General features: G+C 46.5%; 1 protein-coding gene across 8 annotated transcripts in view; it reads right to left on the bottom strand.

Moving 5' to 3' along the window:
- Wwox (WW domain-containing oxidoreductase) overlaps nucleotides 1-15,285 on the bottom strand; it is a 930,922-nt gene that overhangs the window by 660,145 nt on the left and 255,492 nt on the right. For all 8 annotated transcript variants that reach the window (XM_063277944.1, XM_039097635.2, XM_006255671.5 and 5 more), the window contains one exon: nucleotides 10,900-10,988. In XM_063277944.1, the coding sequence (XP_063134014.1) occupies nucleotides 10,900-10,988 (89 nt within the window). The remainder of the gene's footprint in view (nucleotides 1-10,899; nucleotides 10,989-15,285) is intronic.

The raw sequence follows: 15,285 nt of genomic DNA, 5'->3' as shown, positions 1-15,285 counted from the left end.
CCAAGCACAAGCTGGAGTTCTTCCATCCCTCAGAAGGCCCCAGAAGGAGCAGGGAATTCCCAGTTAAGGCCAGAACGAGCTAGGATTGATAAGTAATAGACAACAGCAGGTGGCTCCTATCTGCCCAGGGCTCGCTTGCTGGCTCACTCGCTCGCTCTCTCCCTCGCTCACTCACTCACTTCCCAGCTATATTCTATTCCCCCTTGACCACCAATGGAAGGGCTCCTTGGATGCCTTGCTACTTCCAGACCAGGGAGCGGTTTCACCTCCCTGGTTATGTTAAGAGGCTGTGGAACGTTTAGGTCTTGGGACCTACTTGGCAGACTGAGGTCACCGTGCAATAGGCATTAAAGGTTATAGCCATGGCTGGTTCTGGCTCAAGCCCTGCTTCATGATCTGTCATAATGTGAGATGCTATGATCACAAGCCCCAACTGCTACAGATGAACATACCCTCACCTGCCTTCTGTGACATAAAAGACTGTGAGTCAAAACGAACCCTTCATTCCTTAGCTGCTCTGTCAAACATTTGGTCCTGATGCCAAGCAAAACTAACTACCCTGTCTTGTGGGGCCAGCCTAGGCAGGCATCCTAGGCTTCCTCACTCTGAGCCCCTAGAGTCTCTGCCAGCAGAAGTTGGGGAGGGATGCTGGCTCAAGCTAAGCTGGTGCTTAGCTAATGTTTGTATCCAGCCCAGGGCCACCTCTTCATGGAATGGCACCATCCAGTCAGCTGGGCCCTCCCATATCAATGAACAATCAAGTTAATCCCTACACACACACACACACACACACACACACACACACACACACACACACACACACACATGCACACACAGATGAGCACACAGGCTGGTATGGCTTGGGAAATCCCTCAACTGAGACTCCTTTCTCAGATGACTCTGAGCTGTGTCAAGTTGACAGGTAAAGCTAACCAGGGCATCTTCTCTCAGTCTAACTGTGTACCATCTATCTATACCCCAGGACTGCATGGCAGAATGGCTAAGGGTAACACTGGTGTATCTGTGTTTAAGGATTCCTAGATGGTTCTCTGACAGCCAAGTGGAAGAATGGCTGCATCGATCTCTTGAGACTTTACAGAATGCCTATAAGCAACGCAGGCACTGCTGTTCTTTGAGGTTAGAAACATTCTGCTCGCTGTGACTTTCAGAAGCTACAATCTGTCAATGTACCTTTTACACAGTTCTGGGACAACCAGATACATTTTGCTGCCTGTTTCTGTTATCAATGTGTGGGTTATGCCAACTTGGTGGGGGGCTGTTGACGTGTTCTAAGACAAGATCTTACCATATAGCCTTTAACTGGCCTGCCTGGTACCTTTTGCTTATCATGACTTAGTTGGTTGCTACACTGCGGCACCAGGCCAAGTAGTGAAATGAAGAACGGGGCTACTAATTGAGAGGACCCATTTGTGCTTTTGAGAGACAAGGTTCTGAATCAATGCTTCCAAACTAAGAGAAGAAAGCACACACAATACTCAGTAGTAGGGGCTTGATGAGTGGTAATCTGCAAATGGAATCTTCCTTGACAACTGTTGGCAGGCAGCACTGGGTAAGCACAGCTGATAGATTTCAAGTGTACGTTCAAGTTTTTAGGCTAACAAGAATTAACTTCTCAACAGTTTACTGAGGAAAAAAAGACACTCCCGTGTTATGAAGATGCGATTTCACTGTAGTTTAAACTCGATGTCTCAATGTGTCAATTATATAAACGTGGAACCCTGACTTGACAGTGGGGCTGGAAAGAATGGTCTAAAAGGAAGAAATCGTGTGACATTCGTGAGCCAGGCTAGGAGTGGGGCTCAAAAACAGACACTAGAGTGCATTCTGCAGGTCTTACGTAAATCTAGGGCCACTCGAGAGTGACCCAGCGTTAACATGGCCCTGGATTTGCTGCAAAGCTGGCTGGCTAGGTGATTGCCTTAAGGGCCAAAGAACAGGTTTCATGGGCTGGGTTGTGCCAGGCTGACAGGACACAGGGCCCACGGCCAGACCAGGGAACTCTGACTCTTCGATGCAGCTACATTTCCACAGATTCCTAGAAGGGACCCTTAGTCTGTTTGCCTAAAATAACCATGCGAGGGAGATTACTTTTAGAAACCTGTTTCTGGGGCTGAAGAGATGGCAGAGTGGTTAAGAGCACCTGCTGCTCTTGCAGAGGACATGAGTTCGGGTCCCAGCACCCATGGCAGGCAGTTCACAACTCCCTGTAATTCCATGTACAGAGGATCCAGCCCTCGCTGCTGCAGCCTGAGAGCTCCTGCACGTGTGTACATAGCTCTCCACTCCCATACCTACATATACATATAATTAAAAAAAAAGATCCTTAATGGCCATTTCCCAAGATTTAGATACATTCAACCTTAACACTACACAAGGGGGTATCCATTCTAGAACACTGAATGGTTGACAATCGGTGCCTTAAGTCAGGCTTGGAATTGCACATGGTGCCACGAGCCTAGAACCCAACAGTGGGGTGGTGGCAGTAGTGGGATCAGGTGTTCAAGCCCAGCCTGGGATATCAAAAATGCAGTTTCAACTCCCCTCACAAATTGATAAAGAAAAAAAGTTTTTTTTTCACTAAATGGGCCATGTTGTCCTTCTCCCCTACGTCCACCACTGCTCTGAGGCAGTGTGATGGATACGGACTCCTACGGAAGAGGAGAACTAGATAACAACAACCGTGAGGATTCTGTACTGAGTGTACACCAGACACCAGGCAGTACAGTGTAAGAAGAGCCTGCTGTCTAATCCTCTCAACAACCCCAGAGTGCTTCCACCATCTCCTCTCATTTTCATCCATGACCGAGGATCGCAAAGACAGAGTAATTTGCCAAGGTCTTCACAGGTAACAGAACAAAGACACAGGATGAAGTCAGAGATGAATTCACTGATGCTTCTGGTGTAACAATTCTAGGGCTTGGTGTAACAATAACAACCAAAAGTCAATACAGAAAACAGGAACATCCCAAAGTATTGCATGTGATGACTGGGTGTCCTGTTGATGCTCTAAGACAGTGGTACTCAACCTGTAGGCCATGACCCCTTTGTGGGGGAGGGTCACACATCAGATAGTATGCATACCAGACATTTACATTATGATTCACAATAGTAGTGATATTACAGTAGCAAGGAAATAATGTTATGGTTGGTGTCCCCACAACAAGAGGACCTGTATTAAAGGGTCTGACCATTAGGAAGATAGAGACCCATTGATCTAAGAAATGATTTGTTGCTACAGAAATAGAGCTAAGGGGTTGGGGATTTAGCTCGGTGGTAGAACACTTGCCTAGCAAGTGCAAGGCCCTGGGTTTGGTCCTCAGCTCTGGAAAGAAAGAAAGAAAGAAAGAAAGAAAGAAAGAAAGAAAGAAAGAAAGAAAGAAAGAAAGAAAGAAAGAAAGAAAGAAAGGAAGAAAGAAAGGAAGAAAGAAAGGAAGAAAGAAAGAAGGGAAGGAGGGAGGGAGGGAGGGAAGAAAGAAGGAAAGAAAGAAGGGAAGGAGGGAGGGAGGGAAGAAAGAAGGAAGGAAAGAAGGAAAGAAGGAAAGAAGGAAAGAAATAGAGCTAAAGGGAAAGGAAGGAGGTTCTGTAGAAACACATAGTTATCCCCTGAGCAGGTAACGGGCAGGTATGAGGGGACAGTATGAGGTAATGGTTAGGGCCAGCATACAGATCCTGGGGATGTTTCTATGAGTGTGAGATAGAAAGACACGGGGTTGGGGGTAGATAATCAACAAAGACATTAGACCCCGTCTCTGAGAACGGAGCAGGCAACATCAGCAAGTACAGGACTGTGCCTCGGTCAGCAGGATGCCCCTGAGCAGGTCAGGGTCAGAGCTGAGTTCGCAGTGAACGTAATGGCTCTGCTTCGGAGGTGAACATAGCAAAGTGACCCTTTGGGTCTTCGTCTGTCTACTGATAAGCATCATTTTGAAGACACAGAAGGAACTGAGGGGAAATGAATGCTGACATTTGGAGTAAATGTATACAGACAATGGTAAATGAGAGCAAATGGCCCCCATTTCTGCTTAAGGGGACTCCATGGAGAAGCACCTCCTAGATGTTTGGAAGAAAATGGTCTGGGTACCTTAATTGAGGGGCCGAGCCTCTTCTCTGATGGGTCTGTTTAACCTCCTTTATATGTAACTCAGCAAAACAAATCTCCTCTTGGTGATAGAAAATTGGCTTCACAAAAGCATCGACTCTGACCCTGAGGTGACCTTAATAATCATCCCAGTAGACAAGGGCTGTCATCCATCCAATTAATGGGACAACCTCTTTCGGGGGGTGGAGGGGATGTGTGCTACACAGTGCCTTTCCCAAAGAAGTCAGATCTCCCTTATTTTCCAAATACTTGAGTTTGTTGGGTTCAGTAGCAATTTAGGGTTAAGGTCTAGCACAGCCCACCAGCTATTGGCTGGCATGACCTTAGAGAGGATTCTTAATCTCTTGACCTGTAAAATGTATTATTTGTTGAACTGGAGACAGATGGGAGACACTGTAGTTCTTTTCGCTCTTTTCGCCCTGCCTTATGACCCCTTAGCTATATAAGACTAAGAGTTGATAAACAGCGGTCATCACCAATATCCTTAAATGCCTTCAAGATCCCGCTACAGCTTCAGGATCTTCCTTACTTAATGATATTCAGGATGCTACATGGACTGTTTCCCATAAGGAGATATTTCCCAGAAAACACGGTACAGCACAACGTTCTACCCGAATCCCTCCTTCTCCCACATAATAAGCATCCAAAGGCAGCTTTTATAGAATGATGAAACTGACCATGAACAGATTAGCTCTATGTATCTATCTGTCATAACCAGTCTCGTGATCCTTTTCCTAATGGGGGAAAAGACTTGTAATAGAGCTGAAATTTAAATCTAAATTCAGCTGACATCCCAAAACCTGTTATTTCTACTAAAGGAGGGGTTGTAGGCAATTGTCCTATGGTTAAGATAGTGTGCCTGCAGAGAAGTCTAACTATGGAGTATTTGTCAATAAAGTTTTATTAACACACACTGCCCGTGGTTATTCTGTCAATAAAGTTTTATTGATACACACTGCCCACAGTTCTTTAACACTAAAGTTTTATTGGAACACACTATCCATGGCTGTTTCCGTGCCACAAAGGCAAAACTGAGTTCTTGCAAAGAGAGTTTCTCATCTTAAAACATAAAATATTTACTTTCTGGCCCTTAACAGGCAAATGTGCTGAGCCCTGCTTTATGTTGCACTCCTTGACAGAGGCATTTGTTTGCTTGTTTAACACAGGATCACTGTATGATATTCTTTTGAAAAAAATTTTTTTAAGGTCGTGTAAAAAGATTTGCACCTGAAGAGCTAAGTAGGAAAAAAAAAAGTAAAGAGTTTATAAGAGCAGAGCTGTTCCCTCCCTCCCTGGTGTATCTAGATATATTAAATGGCCTGTACTGTGGTTCTTCAGTGACTTAGACTGGAAAATATATAGGGAAGAAGAACAAGAACTTCCATGGAGCCTCACAACAGAGACCAGAGTGGAGAGCATCCGCTCCGGTGCAAACCAGCCTCCCTGCGGTCTCTCCTGGAGTTTTCCTACTGTGAGGAAAAGCAAAGCAGCAGGATGCCGCGGTGCATGAACCAGGGTGCATTTCTCATGTTGAGCAGAGATGAACGCAGAGACATTGGCTAAAACATTGCTCACGAAGCTGAGCTAGGGAGAAAAGGAAAGATTAATCTGTAATTTACATGCTAGTCTTCTGGGTAATCCATCCCTTGAATTTTGGGCTTTGTTTAAAAATTTATAGCCCACCCACTTCTATAGATGGAAGAGAGACAGAACTGTAGAATATGAATCCAAGAATATGATATCCCGGGTTAGTGGCTCCAGTTCTGAAAGTCATCTAGTGGAAAGTGAAAATAAACAACTTTGCTAAAGACTTTTCCTCCTCAAATGTTTAATAAGGATAGAAAATCTTTATTTTAACCTTTAAATAAAACACATCTTAGTATGATTTTCTCGGTGAAATGAAGCCAACTTTATTTAAATTATCCCAGAGACAGAAAGCTGAGACAAGAAAGAGAAACCCGTGATGAAAAATGGCGCACGAGGAACTTTCGCAATTGCACAACTTGGTTCATATGAACCCTCTATCAAATGCAGTTCCCTTCCAGGACGAATGAAGCCTTTGGCTAATGAGAGTTGGCTGGCAAGAGAATCCTAGGAGCCCACGTCCTTTATGGAGTGCCATTCTCAACTTTTAACAGTGAACTTGGAACATAGCCTTCCATTTTATTGGGGACGACAGAACTCCAGTGGGAAAGAACATGCTTCTGGAACATCCTGTCCTTGGATCGCCAAGCTGTTTTAGGCCCCAAGATGTCGGCTTTCTATTTTGGTAAATGAAGAAGTTATAGTGAGATTGAAAGTGGATAAGAAGCCATCACCGAGAAGCTGAGGCTTTGGAGTCTGTCGCAGGGCATCCCAAAGACCAGCCTGACTGATTATCAGAGAGAGATTTGCCCCAGCTGCTCCCCACTGACAGATACCCTTGCCTACTAGCGCTGTGGAGCCTGGCTCCCTTCCCAAATCCTAATTTAAACAAAAATATCTTTATAAAAAGAATACAGCTCGGTGGGAAACTGCCACAGTCTTTGGTTGGGAATTTTCCAGTAATGCCCAGAATAATTTAGCCTGAGAGACATTGGCTGACCACCACTACCACTAACTCTGGGGGGAAACATCTAGAAGCAGATCCAGGTTCCCGGGCTGACCACCCAGATGAACAAGCAACAGGCAAACAGCTTGGGGGGTGGGCAGACTGGGTAGGCAGTCTGCGCAGACCGCAGCAGAGCAGTCGTAGCAAACTGTCATGTGTCTTCTCTGTGTCTGGATACAGACAATCTTAGATTAGAATTCTCTACCTAACACATGATTCAAAGGGAAAGTGACCCAGACCCTCTGTGTGCTTGGACCTTCTGATTTGGTGAACTGAGTGATGATGGTGAGACTCTAGAGTTATTGTGAGAGGCCAACAGACAGTGTATGTCTGTGTAAGAGCTCTGCCTGCGAACTGGGGACCTGGCTGCCAGTAAGATGCAGGCTACACATGCATAAGAACCTGAGTTTTAGACCCCAGGACCCACAGTACCTAAGTTACTTTTCTACTACTGTGCTAAGACACCACGACCAAGGCAACTTACAGAAGGAGTTTATTTGGGGCTCACACTTCCTGATGATTAGAGCCCATGACCATCAGGATCGGAGCATGGCAGCAGCCAGGCAGGCAGGCATGGAGCAAAAGCTGAGAGGTTCTGTCTCGAGCCACAAGCACAAGGCAGAGAAAGCACACTGGCACTCTTGAGAGTCTTCTGAAACCTCAAAGCCTTTCCCCAGTAACACACTTCCAATGCCACACCTCCTAATCTTTCCTAAACAGTTCTACCAACAGAGGACCAAGCATTCAAACATAAGAGAGCATTCTCATTCAAACTCTCACACATGTGGCAACGGAACAAAGGGAGACACAGTGATGATCTCAGAAGGCAGGGATAGGAGGAATCCTGAGAGACCAGTCTAGCCAAGGAGTCAACTCCATTACAGCAAAGAGACCCTCCCTCAAAAAAAAAAAAAAAAAAAAAAAAAAAAAAACAAGAACAAAAACCCAAAATGGAGAGTGACTGCAGGGCACATGTGTGTCAACCTCTGTCCTCCACATGAATGCATGTGCATGTACACCCACACCCACACAGGCACACACAGAGCAGGAAGAGATTTCTGTATGCTGCTGTGCATGGACTGAACAAAACCTTCTGTTAGCCCCTACTGCTTCCATAGCTGGCATCAGTCCTGTTCACTCAGTAACAGTCTTCAACTCCCAACCCTGTCCTCCAAAGAGAAGACATCTTATGGTGGCTGATTCCGAGTGTCCCCAAGGCAGGGAGAGGCCAGTTCTGCGGCCTATGTGGCTGGCTGCATTTTCTACCAGTCTTTTACCTTCACTAACTCTCTTTCTCTCTCTCTCTCTCTCTCTCTCTCTCTCTCTCTCTCTCTCTCTCTCTCTCTCTCCTTCCTCTGCTCTCCCTCCCTCCCTCCGTCCCTCTCTCTCCCCTCTTCTGTTTACTTCACCTCCAAGGTACAAACTAAATTCACTTGCCCATCCCAGGGTGAGAGGTGACACTTGCAACAAAGATTGGGGGGGGGGGAGTCTTGGGCTCTGAAAAGATCTATTAAATGGAGCATAACAGGGTGTCCACGTGGAATTTACACTGAAAGGCTCTTTGGTCCAACATGTACAAGAAAAAACAGAAGAAGAGCCGGTTCTGAGCTGGAGGCTTGCCTTCATTTGTCATTATGTTTTACACACGGGGAAATTTTAATGTCTGAAGATGGGTGGCGGCGATAAGAATAGAGTTACACATGTTTTTCTGGCAGCCCGGTCACCAGCACTTAAATTCACTTCTGACAGCTCCCCGGATCCAGAGAGCGTTAGCACTGGGCTGTCATTTGCCCTTCCAGGGGAGGCTTTGGTACTGGCGGTCTGTCAAGGGAGAAAACTCACTCACTTCTTTACAGACATATTTTCAGTAGGGCAGTATTTCTCTGTGCTGTGCGACCCTTGTGCACGAGAACGGGGTAGGGAGATGCTTGGAGGGGACGCCCCGTGGGCCTGAACGATCGAGTACTGGAAAATCAGAGACTTGTGCAAAACGGGTGGGCTTGCCCTCTGAGAGTCTGGGTCAGGGATTTTAAGGGCCCTTCAGAATGATGGTTTCTGAACGCCTTACTGGATACAAATCTAATGACTGCTTTGAGCGATGGAGGATGGGGCTGTGATCAAGCTGTCAGCTCTCTTTAGCCAAGACATTCACTCCAGTACCCAATCAGAACAGAGCAAACAGGAGGAAGGAAGTGTAAGGATGGGCAGAATGCTCCTTTGGTCATCGACTCCTGGGTGACCCTAATAAACTCACTGGTTCTCTGAGTATGAGTCCCTATTAACTCTGTAACACAAGACAGCAAAACAGCGTAGTTAGAAGGAATTATGCTGTGATGGGCACAGTGGCTTGGCCTCACTACTTACCAAATGCTGTCTATACGTTTCTTCCACTACCTTTCTAATCTCACTTTTCTCATCTGTGTAATGGACATAGTCACTCCCACCATGAAAGAATGCTTTCAGATCTGAATCAGAAGGTACAAGCAAGGCGTTCTAAATGTGTGTGCCTGGCTGGACTCCTACAAAACGAGCTGTTACTTCTGCTGCTGGGATTGCTCGTAATTTTGTCCCTCAACAACCACAGGCACATTGGGATGAGGATTTGGCGGCAGCAATAAAACACAGCTTGCCTAGAACTGAGGCTGTGGCTTGTCTGAGGTTTCTTGGCTCCCAATGGTCAGCACTGTCCTCCCAGAAGAATGGCTGGGAGTTTGGAAGTGCTCAGCAAACGCCTGGCAAGAAAATAGGCAAACAAATGCCAAAGGACAAGATGAATTCAAAATGTGCAAGCCGGCGCTGTTCCTGACCTCCAGCCCCTGGGATAGCGCTTGCAATGGAGGGCAGCTACTGAGGGCACAGCACTGGAAAGAACACGCAGTGGGACTCACATTTCTGATTGGCAAGTTGGGAGTGGGTGGAGGATCTAGCTGTTTCTGTGAGCCACTGAAAGGTCTTCATGTGGCAATGATAAAAGTACTTGGAACAGGACGCTCTGACCAGGGAGACAGCCTACTCACTTGTTAAGCCAAGATCAAATACTGTGATGGTCTGAAGACCAGAGTGGACCCAGCACTAGAAACCTGATAACACAGGAGCATTAGGATACCTGGTCAAAGACCCCTCCCCCACACCTCTCGTCTGCTCAGGGAACTTCAGCCCGGCCTAGTCTGAACCCTCGCAGCCTAGGCATACTGGACTCCCTTATACCACTCTTTCCCGTTGGCACCACCTGGGCTATGATTAACTTAATCCTCGTGCTCCCATCACCTCATTGGAAAATAAAACTAAGCTTAGTTATTTATTAATGAAACCGAAGCCACTGCGGTAAAGGAGAAGCCAGTACTGCTCGCCCTATAGAAGCAACCATAAAAATAAACCCTGGAAACAAAATACTATAATTACAGCATAGCTAGCCGCCATTGCTTTCATTAGCGTGGAGCCTGTGCCTCTGCTTCATGCTCTCCCTCGCCCCCTTCCTTTCTCTTCTTCGTTTCCCTTCTCTTCCTCCTTTCTCAGTAGGGAAGGGAGTCTGCGAGAGCGTAATAGTGTGCAGAGCCCACCCCACCCCCCATGCCTCAACTAAGGGGTCCTCAAAAGTTGATAACGAACGTTCCCTCGTTCCAACGTCAGCAGATGGCAGTGGGTATAAGGTCCAACCAGGACTCTGGGTACCGGGAGGCACAAGGAGTTGGAAAAGCCCCAGAAGATTTACAACCCGCATCTCTGTCCAGAGCTATATCCACGTCCCATGTCCAAGCATCAAAGGCTCGCAAAGCACTGGAAGACGGGGTGCTCAGGGTGGGTTCCAGCCCCATTAGTACAGAATAAGTGAGGTTGTCTGATGCCCCTGAGGTACGCTTTTCCTCGGTGCTGAAAGATACACAATAATGTGTTTCTAACAAGGCGCATCTTAAAACTGCCCTGGTGTGTGTCAGCCCTACAAGGTTTAATAATGTCTTTGCTTCTTCCTTTTTGGTCCGGGAAGCTGTTATTAGATTGATGACACATCTCATAAGGAGGATTGACTCGGAATCAAGAAAGTACGGTCCACCTTAACAGTACCAATATAAATGAGCCTCCGGTGCCAAGACAGCCCTGCAGCCCAGTGTTCTCCCGACTGTGTGCATCTGATAAAGACATTACAATAGGAAGGCATTGTGATGTATGACCCCCGGACTGAAACACTCACACATTCTTGGCCTTGAATGCTTCAGCGAAATGCTGCACACTACGGAGCACGGCCAGGTCCAGGGTCATTGCTTCTACCTTGGCTTTGTGCTGGAATGAGAGAAAATAAAAGCAAGAAATGATAAATAACACAAGAATCGTTCGTGGTATCGGGTTACGGTAAATGCGTTATGGAACATGTCGGAATTCCCCTGTTTAATATTAGATGCCCAGAGAGACTATACATCATCGGAGTGAATGGAAGAACACAGCTTTTGCTGCCAAGTCCAGGGAGCATGGGAGGGACTCGGCTAGATCTCCAGGCTGGGGTTATGCATGGCTTCACTCAGCACACGGAAGAGGCTCCGGGGTGTCTTCTAGCTCATAAATATGTGCTCCAAGGAGCAGCATCTACTAGGGGTCTGGGAGGCAACGAGAGCAAGTCTGGCCTCATGGATCGGACAGTTCTAATCTCAAAAGACTCAACCCAGGTTCTGAAATGTGTCCCCTGAGCCTGCATCACCCTGAAAGACAATCCAGCTAGGAGTGGTGGCATACACTTAGAATCCTGGGTGAGTTGAAGGCCAATTGAGGCAACATGGTGAGAAGTTTCTGTAACTCTAAATAAACAAAGTGCAGGGTTGGGGAGATGTTCATTAAGGAAACTTCTTGCCACACAAGCAAGAAGATATGAGTTTAATTTCTAGAACCTATGTATGATTACAAACCAGATGTGAGAGCACAGGCTCGTAATCCAAGAACTAAGAAGGTGGAGACAGGAGGATCCTTGAGGCAGCTAGTGTAGTCTACTTAGAAACTCCAAGTCAGTGAGAGACTCTCCATTAACAATAATGACAGCAGGGGGCTGGAGAGATGGCTCAGCAGTTAAGAGAGCTTGCTGCTCTTCCAAAGGACCAGAGTTAGATTCTTAGCATTCATCTTGGGCAGCTCATAACCACATGTAACTCCTGCTTCAGGGGACCTGATACTCTTTTCTGGTTCCAAAGATACACACATGCACTTTAAGTACATGTGCACAAACTCACATGCATGCACAGACACAGACACAGGCACACAGACACACACACAATTAAAATAAATCTTTAAAAAATTACTGAACAGTGGGGAATATTTCTATCTACTTTGCAGAAATGATAGCAGAAATGATCATTAAAGCCCACACTTTTCTATGTACTTGTATTTATCCAATAGGTAAGAATTCTGCTAGGCGTATAGAATCTGTGGACAGTTGACTTGAACACCCCACGCTCTTGTACATGATAAACTCTTAAGTCCTTTTAGAACAAGCAAATAAACAGCCAGGCCTCTCACCCCCACCCATAACTCCTCTGCTTCCCATTTCCCTTCACTCAGGGCAAGGCAATCATTGGGATACACAGAGTCCTGCAGAAATGCAACTAACTATACACAAAGGAAAGTCAGGCATTCGCTAAAGTCGTCATTCCTTGCTGGAAACCCCAAAGGATATGCATGCTACACATTATGAAAATGCATGTACATATTTCCCCCATAAAACAGGGAGAAACATTCCCAGATGGTGACCCCAAAGCAATCCGATGAAACCAATGGCAGAGCCAAGTGACCCACACATTACTCTCCATGTGTAACTTAAATTTGTTAGGTCATCTTTTGGTCCCCGCCCCAACACACACACTTTTATTCTTCAGAAATATAGTGCTGAGCTGACATTGCTAATAAGAACGAAACCAGGACATATATATCCAGGGGGAGTGAGAGGTCACCCCACTAATCCACGAGCTGCGGGTTACTAGGCTCCTGGGGATAGACTCCAGTCCACACAGTAAGATTTGGAGCTCTCTGCCAGCGGTATCAGGTTTCTTGCTTCTGAAGAACTATGTGCAACTCAGTGAAGCCTTGGGGGTTGGGGGAGAACATTGTTCTGAGAATTAGAGTAGGGGCGTGTGTCCACTCCTCCACTGGAGAGGAGGTTTGCCCTCTTGGTCGCCTAGCAAACTTAGCAGCTTCATCGAAATGTTGACGGTGGCTTGTGTCCTAACTGGGAATGAGATAGCCTGGTGGAGAGACAGCAGACAGAACTCATTTCTGAACGGTGGAGCTGTGAGTTATCAGGGGAGGGGAGGCAGGAGGCTCAACCTGCCAGTGGGTGTGAGATTTCCTGCCCAGATTGGTGGTGCCTGTCAGTGATTGATCTAGGGTGAGCCACAAATCACGGTGCTGGTGTAATACATGTGCTTTTATTTGGGACTAGTGACAGAGTCACCGAAGAGATCAAAACTAGCATACAAGATCTCATACCCAGCGTCAACCAGCTCTGCTCAGTGGTGACATCACACCAGAGTATAGTATGATCAAAATCTGAAAATCTCAGCACTCACAATACTAAAATTTACTATTATTCTACAGTCATTACAGTTTTGTGTTCTCATGTCTTTTGTTTGTTTTTGTTTTTGTTTTTGTTTTTGTCTTTGTCTTTACCGGTTTGGAGATATATTTATTTTCTTTCCTCTGCTTGGCTTATCTTTGTGTCAAATTATGTGACAGTTCCTTCTGTGTGCGATGCTTAGTTTTTTGTTTGGTCTTGTTTGTTTGTGTGTGATGTTTAGTTTTTTGTGAAACTGACATAAGTTAAGGTCATCTAGGAAGAGGAAACAATTACTGAGAAAATATCTCCCTTGGACTGGCCTATGGGCATCTTCTTGATTGCTGATTGATGTGGAAAGGTCCAGCCTACTGTGGGCAGCGCCATCCCCTTGGCAGGTGATCCTGGGTGCATAAGAAAGCAAGCTGAGCAAGACAGTAAGCAGCACTCCTCCATAGTTAATGCCTCTGTTCCTGCCTCCCAGATTACTTCCTGCGTGAGTTCCTGCCTTAGCTACCATAGCAATGGACTGTGACCAGGACACGTAATTCGGAATACGTCCTTTCCTTCCAAAGTTGCTTTTGGTCAGCATGTCATTATTACAGCAGTAGAAACAGAAGAGAAGAATGTAACTGTTCATACAATCATCCCCACAATCAAGATTGAGAAATGACCCATCACCATGTAAACAAAGCCAAAAACATTTCCTTTGTTAACAAGGGACTGAGTTAGCCTGTGCCACCTAGAACATGAAGAGTCTTGTTTGGCCAAAGCCTGGTCTCTACTTTGGCAAAATATCCTTGCAGAAATGCCCTTTTGCGATTCAGATGGACCAGCCAAAGCTCCAGACTCCTTAGATATCCAGCAAGGTCTTCCATATCAGCCATCAGTGTTGTTCCCTACAGCACTAAAGGGAACAGGACCTGAGGCAAGACATCATAACACAGCAAAGAACTTCCACTGCTCACATTTAGCAAACACACGTTCATCTTGGTCATGGAGCCTCCACTTTCTTCTGTGATGTGGCCCCTCCACAGCAGGCAGTGCAAAGGGCTGTGCAACTGGACGGTGGAGGCTACTGCTTACAGTCACGCTTCCTTGACAGAGAAGTTGTTATGAGATGCGCTACAGTGAAAACCTCAGGTGCCGGGGAGAAGAATGGAGATCCAGGATGAGGACAGTGATGACGGACATGAGCCCCATGTCTAACTCCCTAGCCTTACTTCAGGTAACATCTTGCTTCAAACTCTCAGCGATTTTAGAAAAATTTTAGCATGTGTGATGAACATAACTGTGCAGGACCAGCATCTACAGCCAAATGTGTCAAACACTGTAACCCGAGCACTTGGAGGAGGCTGAGGCGGAGGACTGAGCAAAAGGTCAGACCTGACTACGGAGCAGTGGCACAGAAGCTGGAGGAGAGGGGGAGATGGACGGAGGAAGAGAGGGAGAGGGAGGGAGGGAAGGAAGGAAGAAGGGAGGAGGAGTGGGGGGGAAAGGAATAGAAGAGAAGAAGAGAGAGGAGGGGTGAGGTCAGGAGAGGGGAGGGAAAAGAAAGGGAGAAGGGGAGGGAAAGGGGAAAGGAAGGGAGAAGGGGAGGGAGAAGAGGAGAGAAAAGGGGAGGGGAAGGGACAGGAGAGGGGAGAAGGGAAAAGCAGGGAAGGGCAGGGAAGGGCAGGGAAGGGCAGGGAAGGGCAGGGAAGGGCAGGGAAGGGCAGGGCAGGGCAGGGAAGGGCAGGGCAGGGCAGGGCAGCGAAGGGAAGGGAAGGGAAGGGAAGGGAAGGGAAGGGGAAGTCTTCCATAGGTTGCATATTTGTGTATATTCTGATCATTCTATCTACCTGTCTTTGGTCAAAAGAAAGAACACCATGCTAAGAATATTCGATGTTGAAGCAGCATAAAATGCCTCACGTCCCCAAATCTTCACGATTTCCTGTGGTCAGACCACTATGCAAGTTTGGCTTCTGAGGCAAAATCAAGATGTTAGTTTATTGCAGATTATGCATACAGCTTCTCCTGCCCTACATTGTAAAACTGATTCCTCCA

Source organism: Rattus norvegicus, chromosome 19 (genome assembly GCF_036323735.1).
Source record: "Rattus norvegicus strain BN/NHsdMcwi chromosome 19, GRCr8, whole genome shotgun sequence".
Classification (NCBI taxonomy): Eukaryota; Metazoa; Chordata; class Mammalia; order Rodentia; family Muridae; genus Rattus; species Rattus norvegicus.
This window is presented reverse-complemented; position numbering and strand designations above follow the sequence as displayed.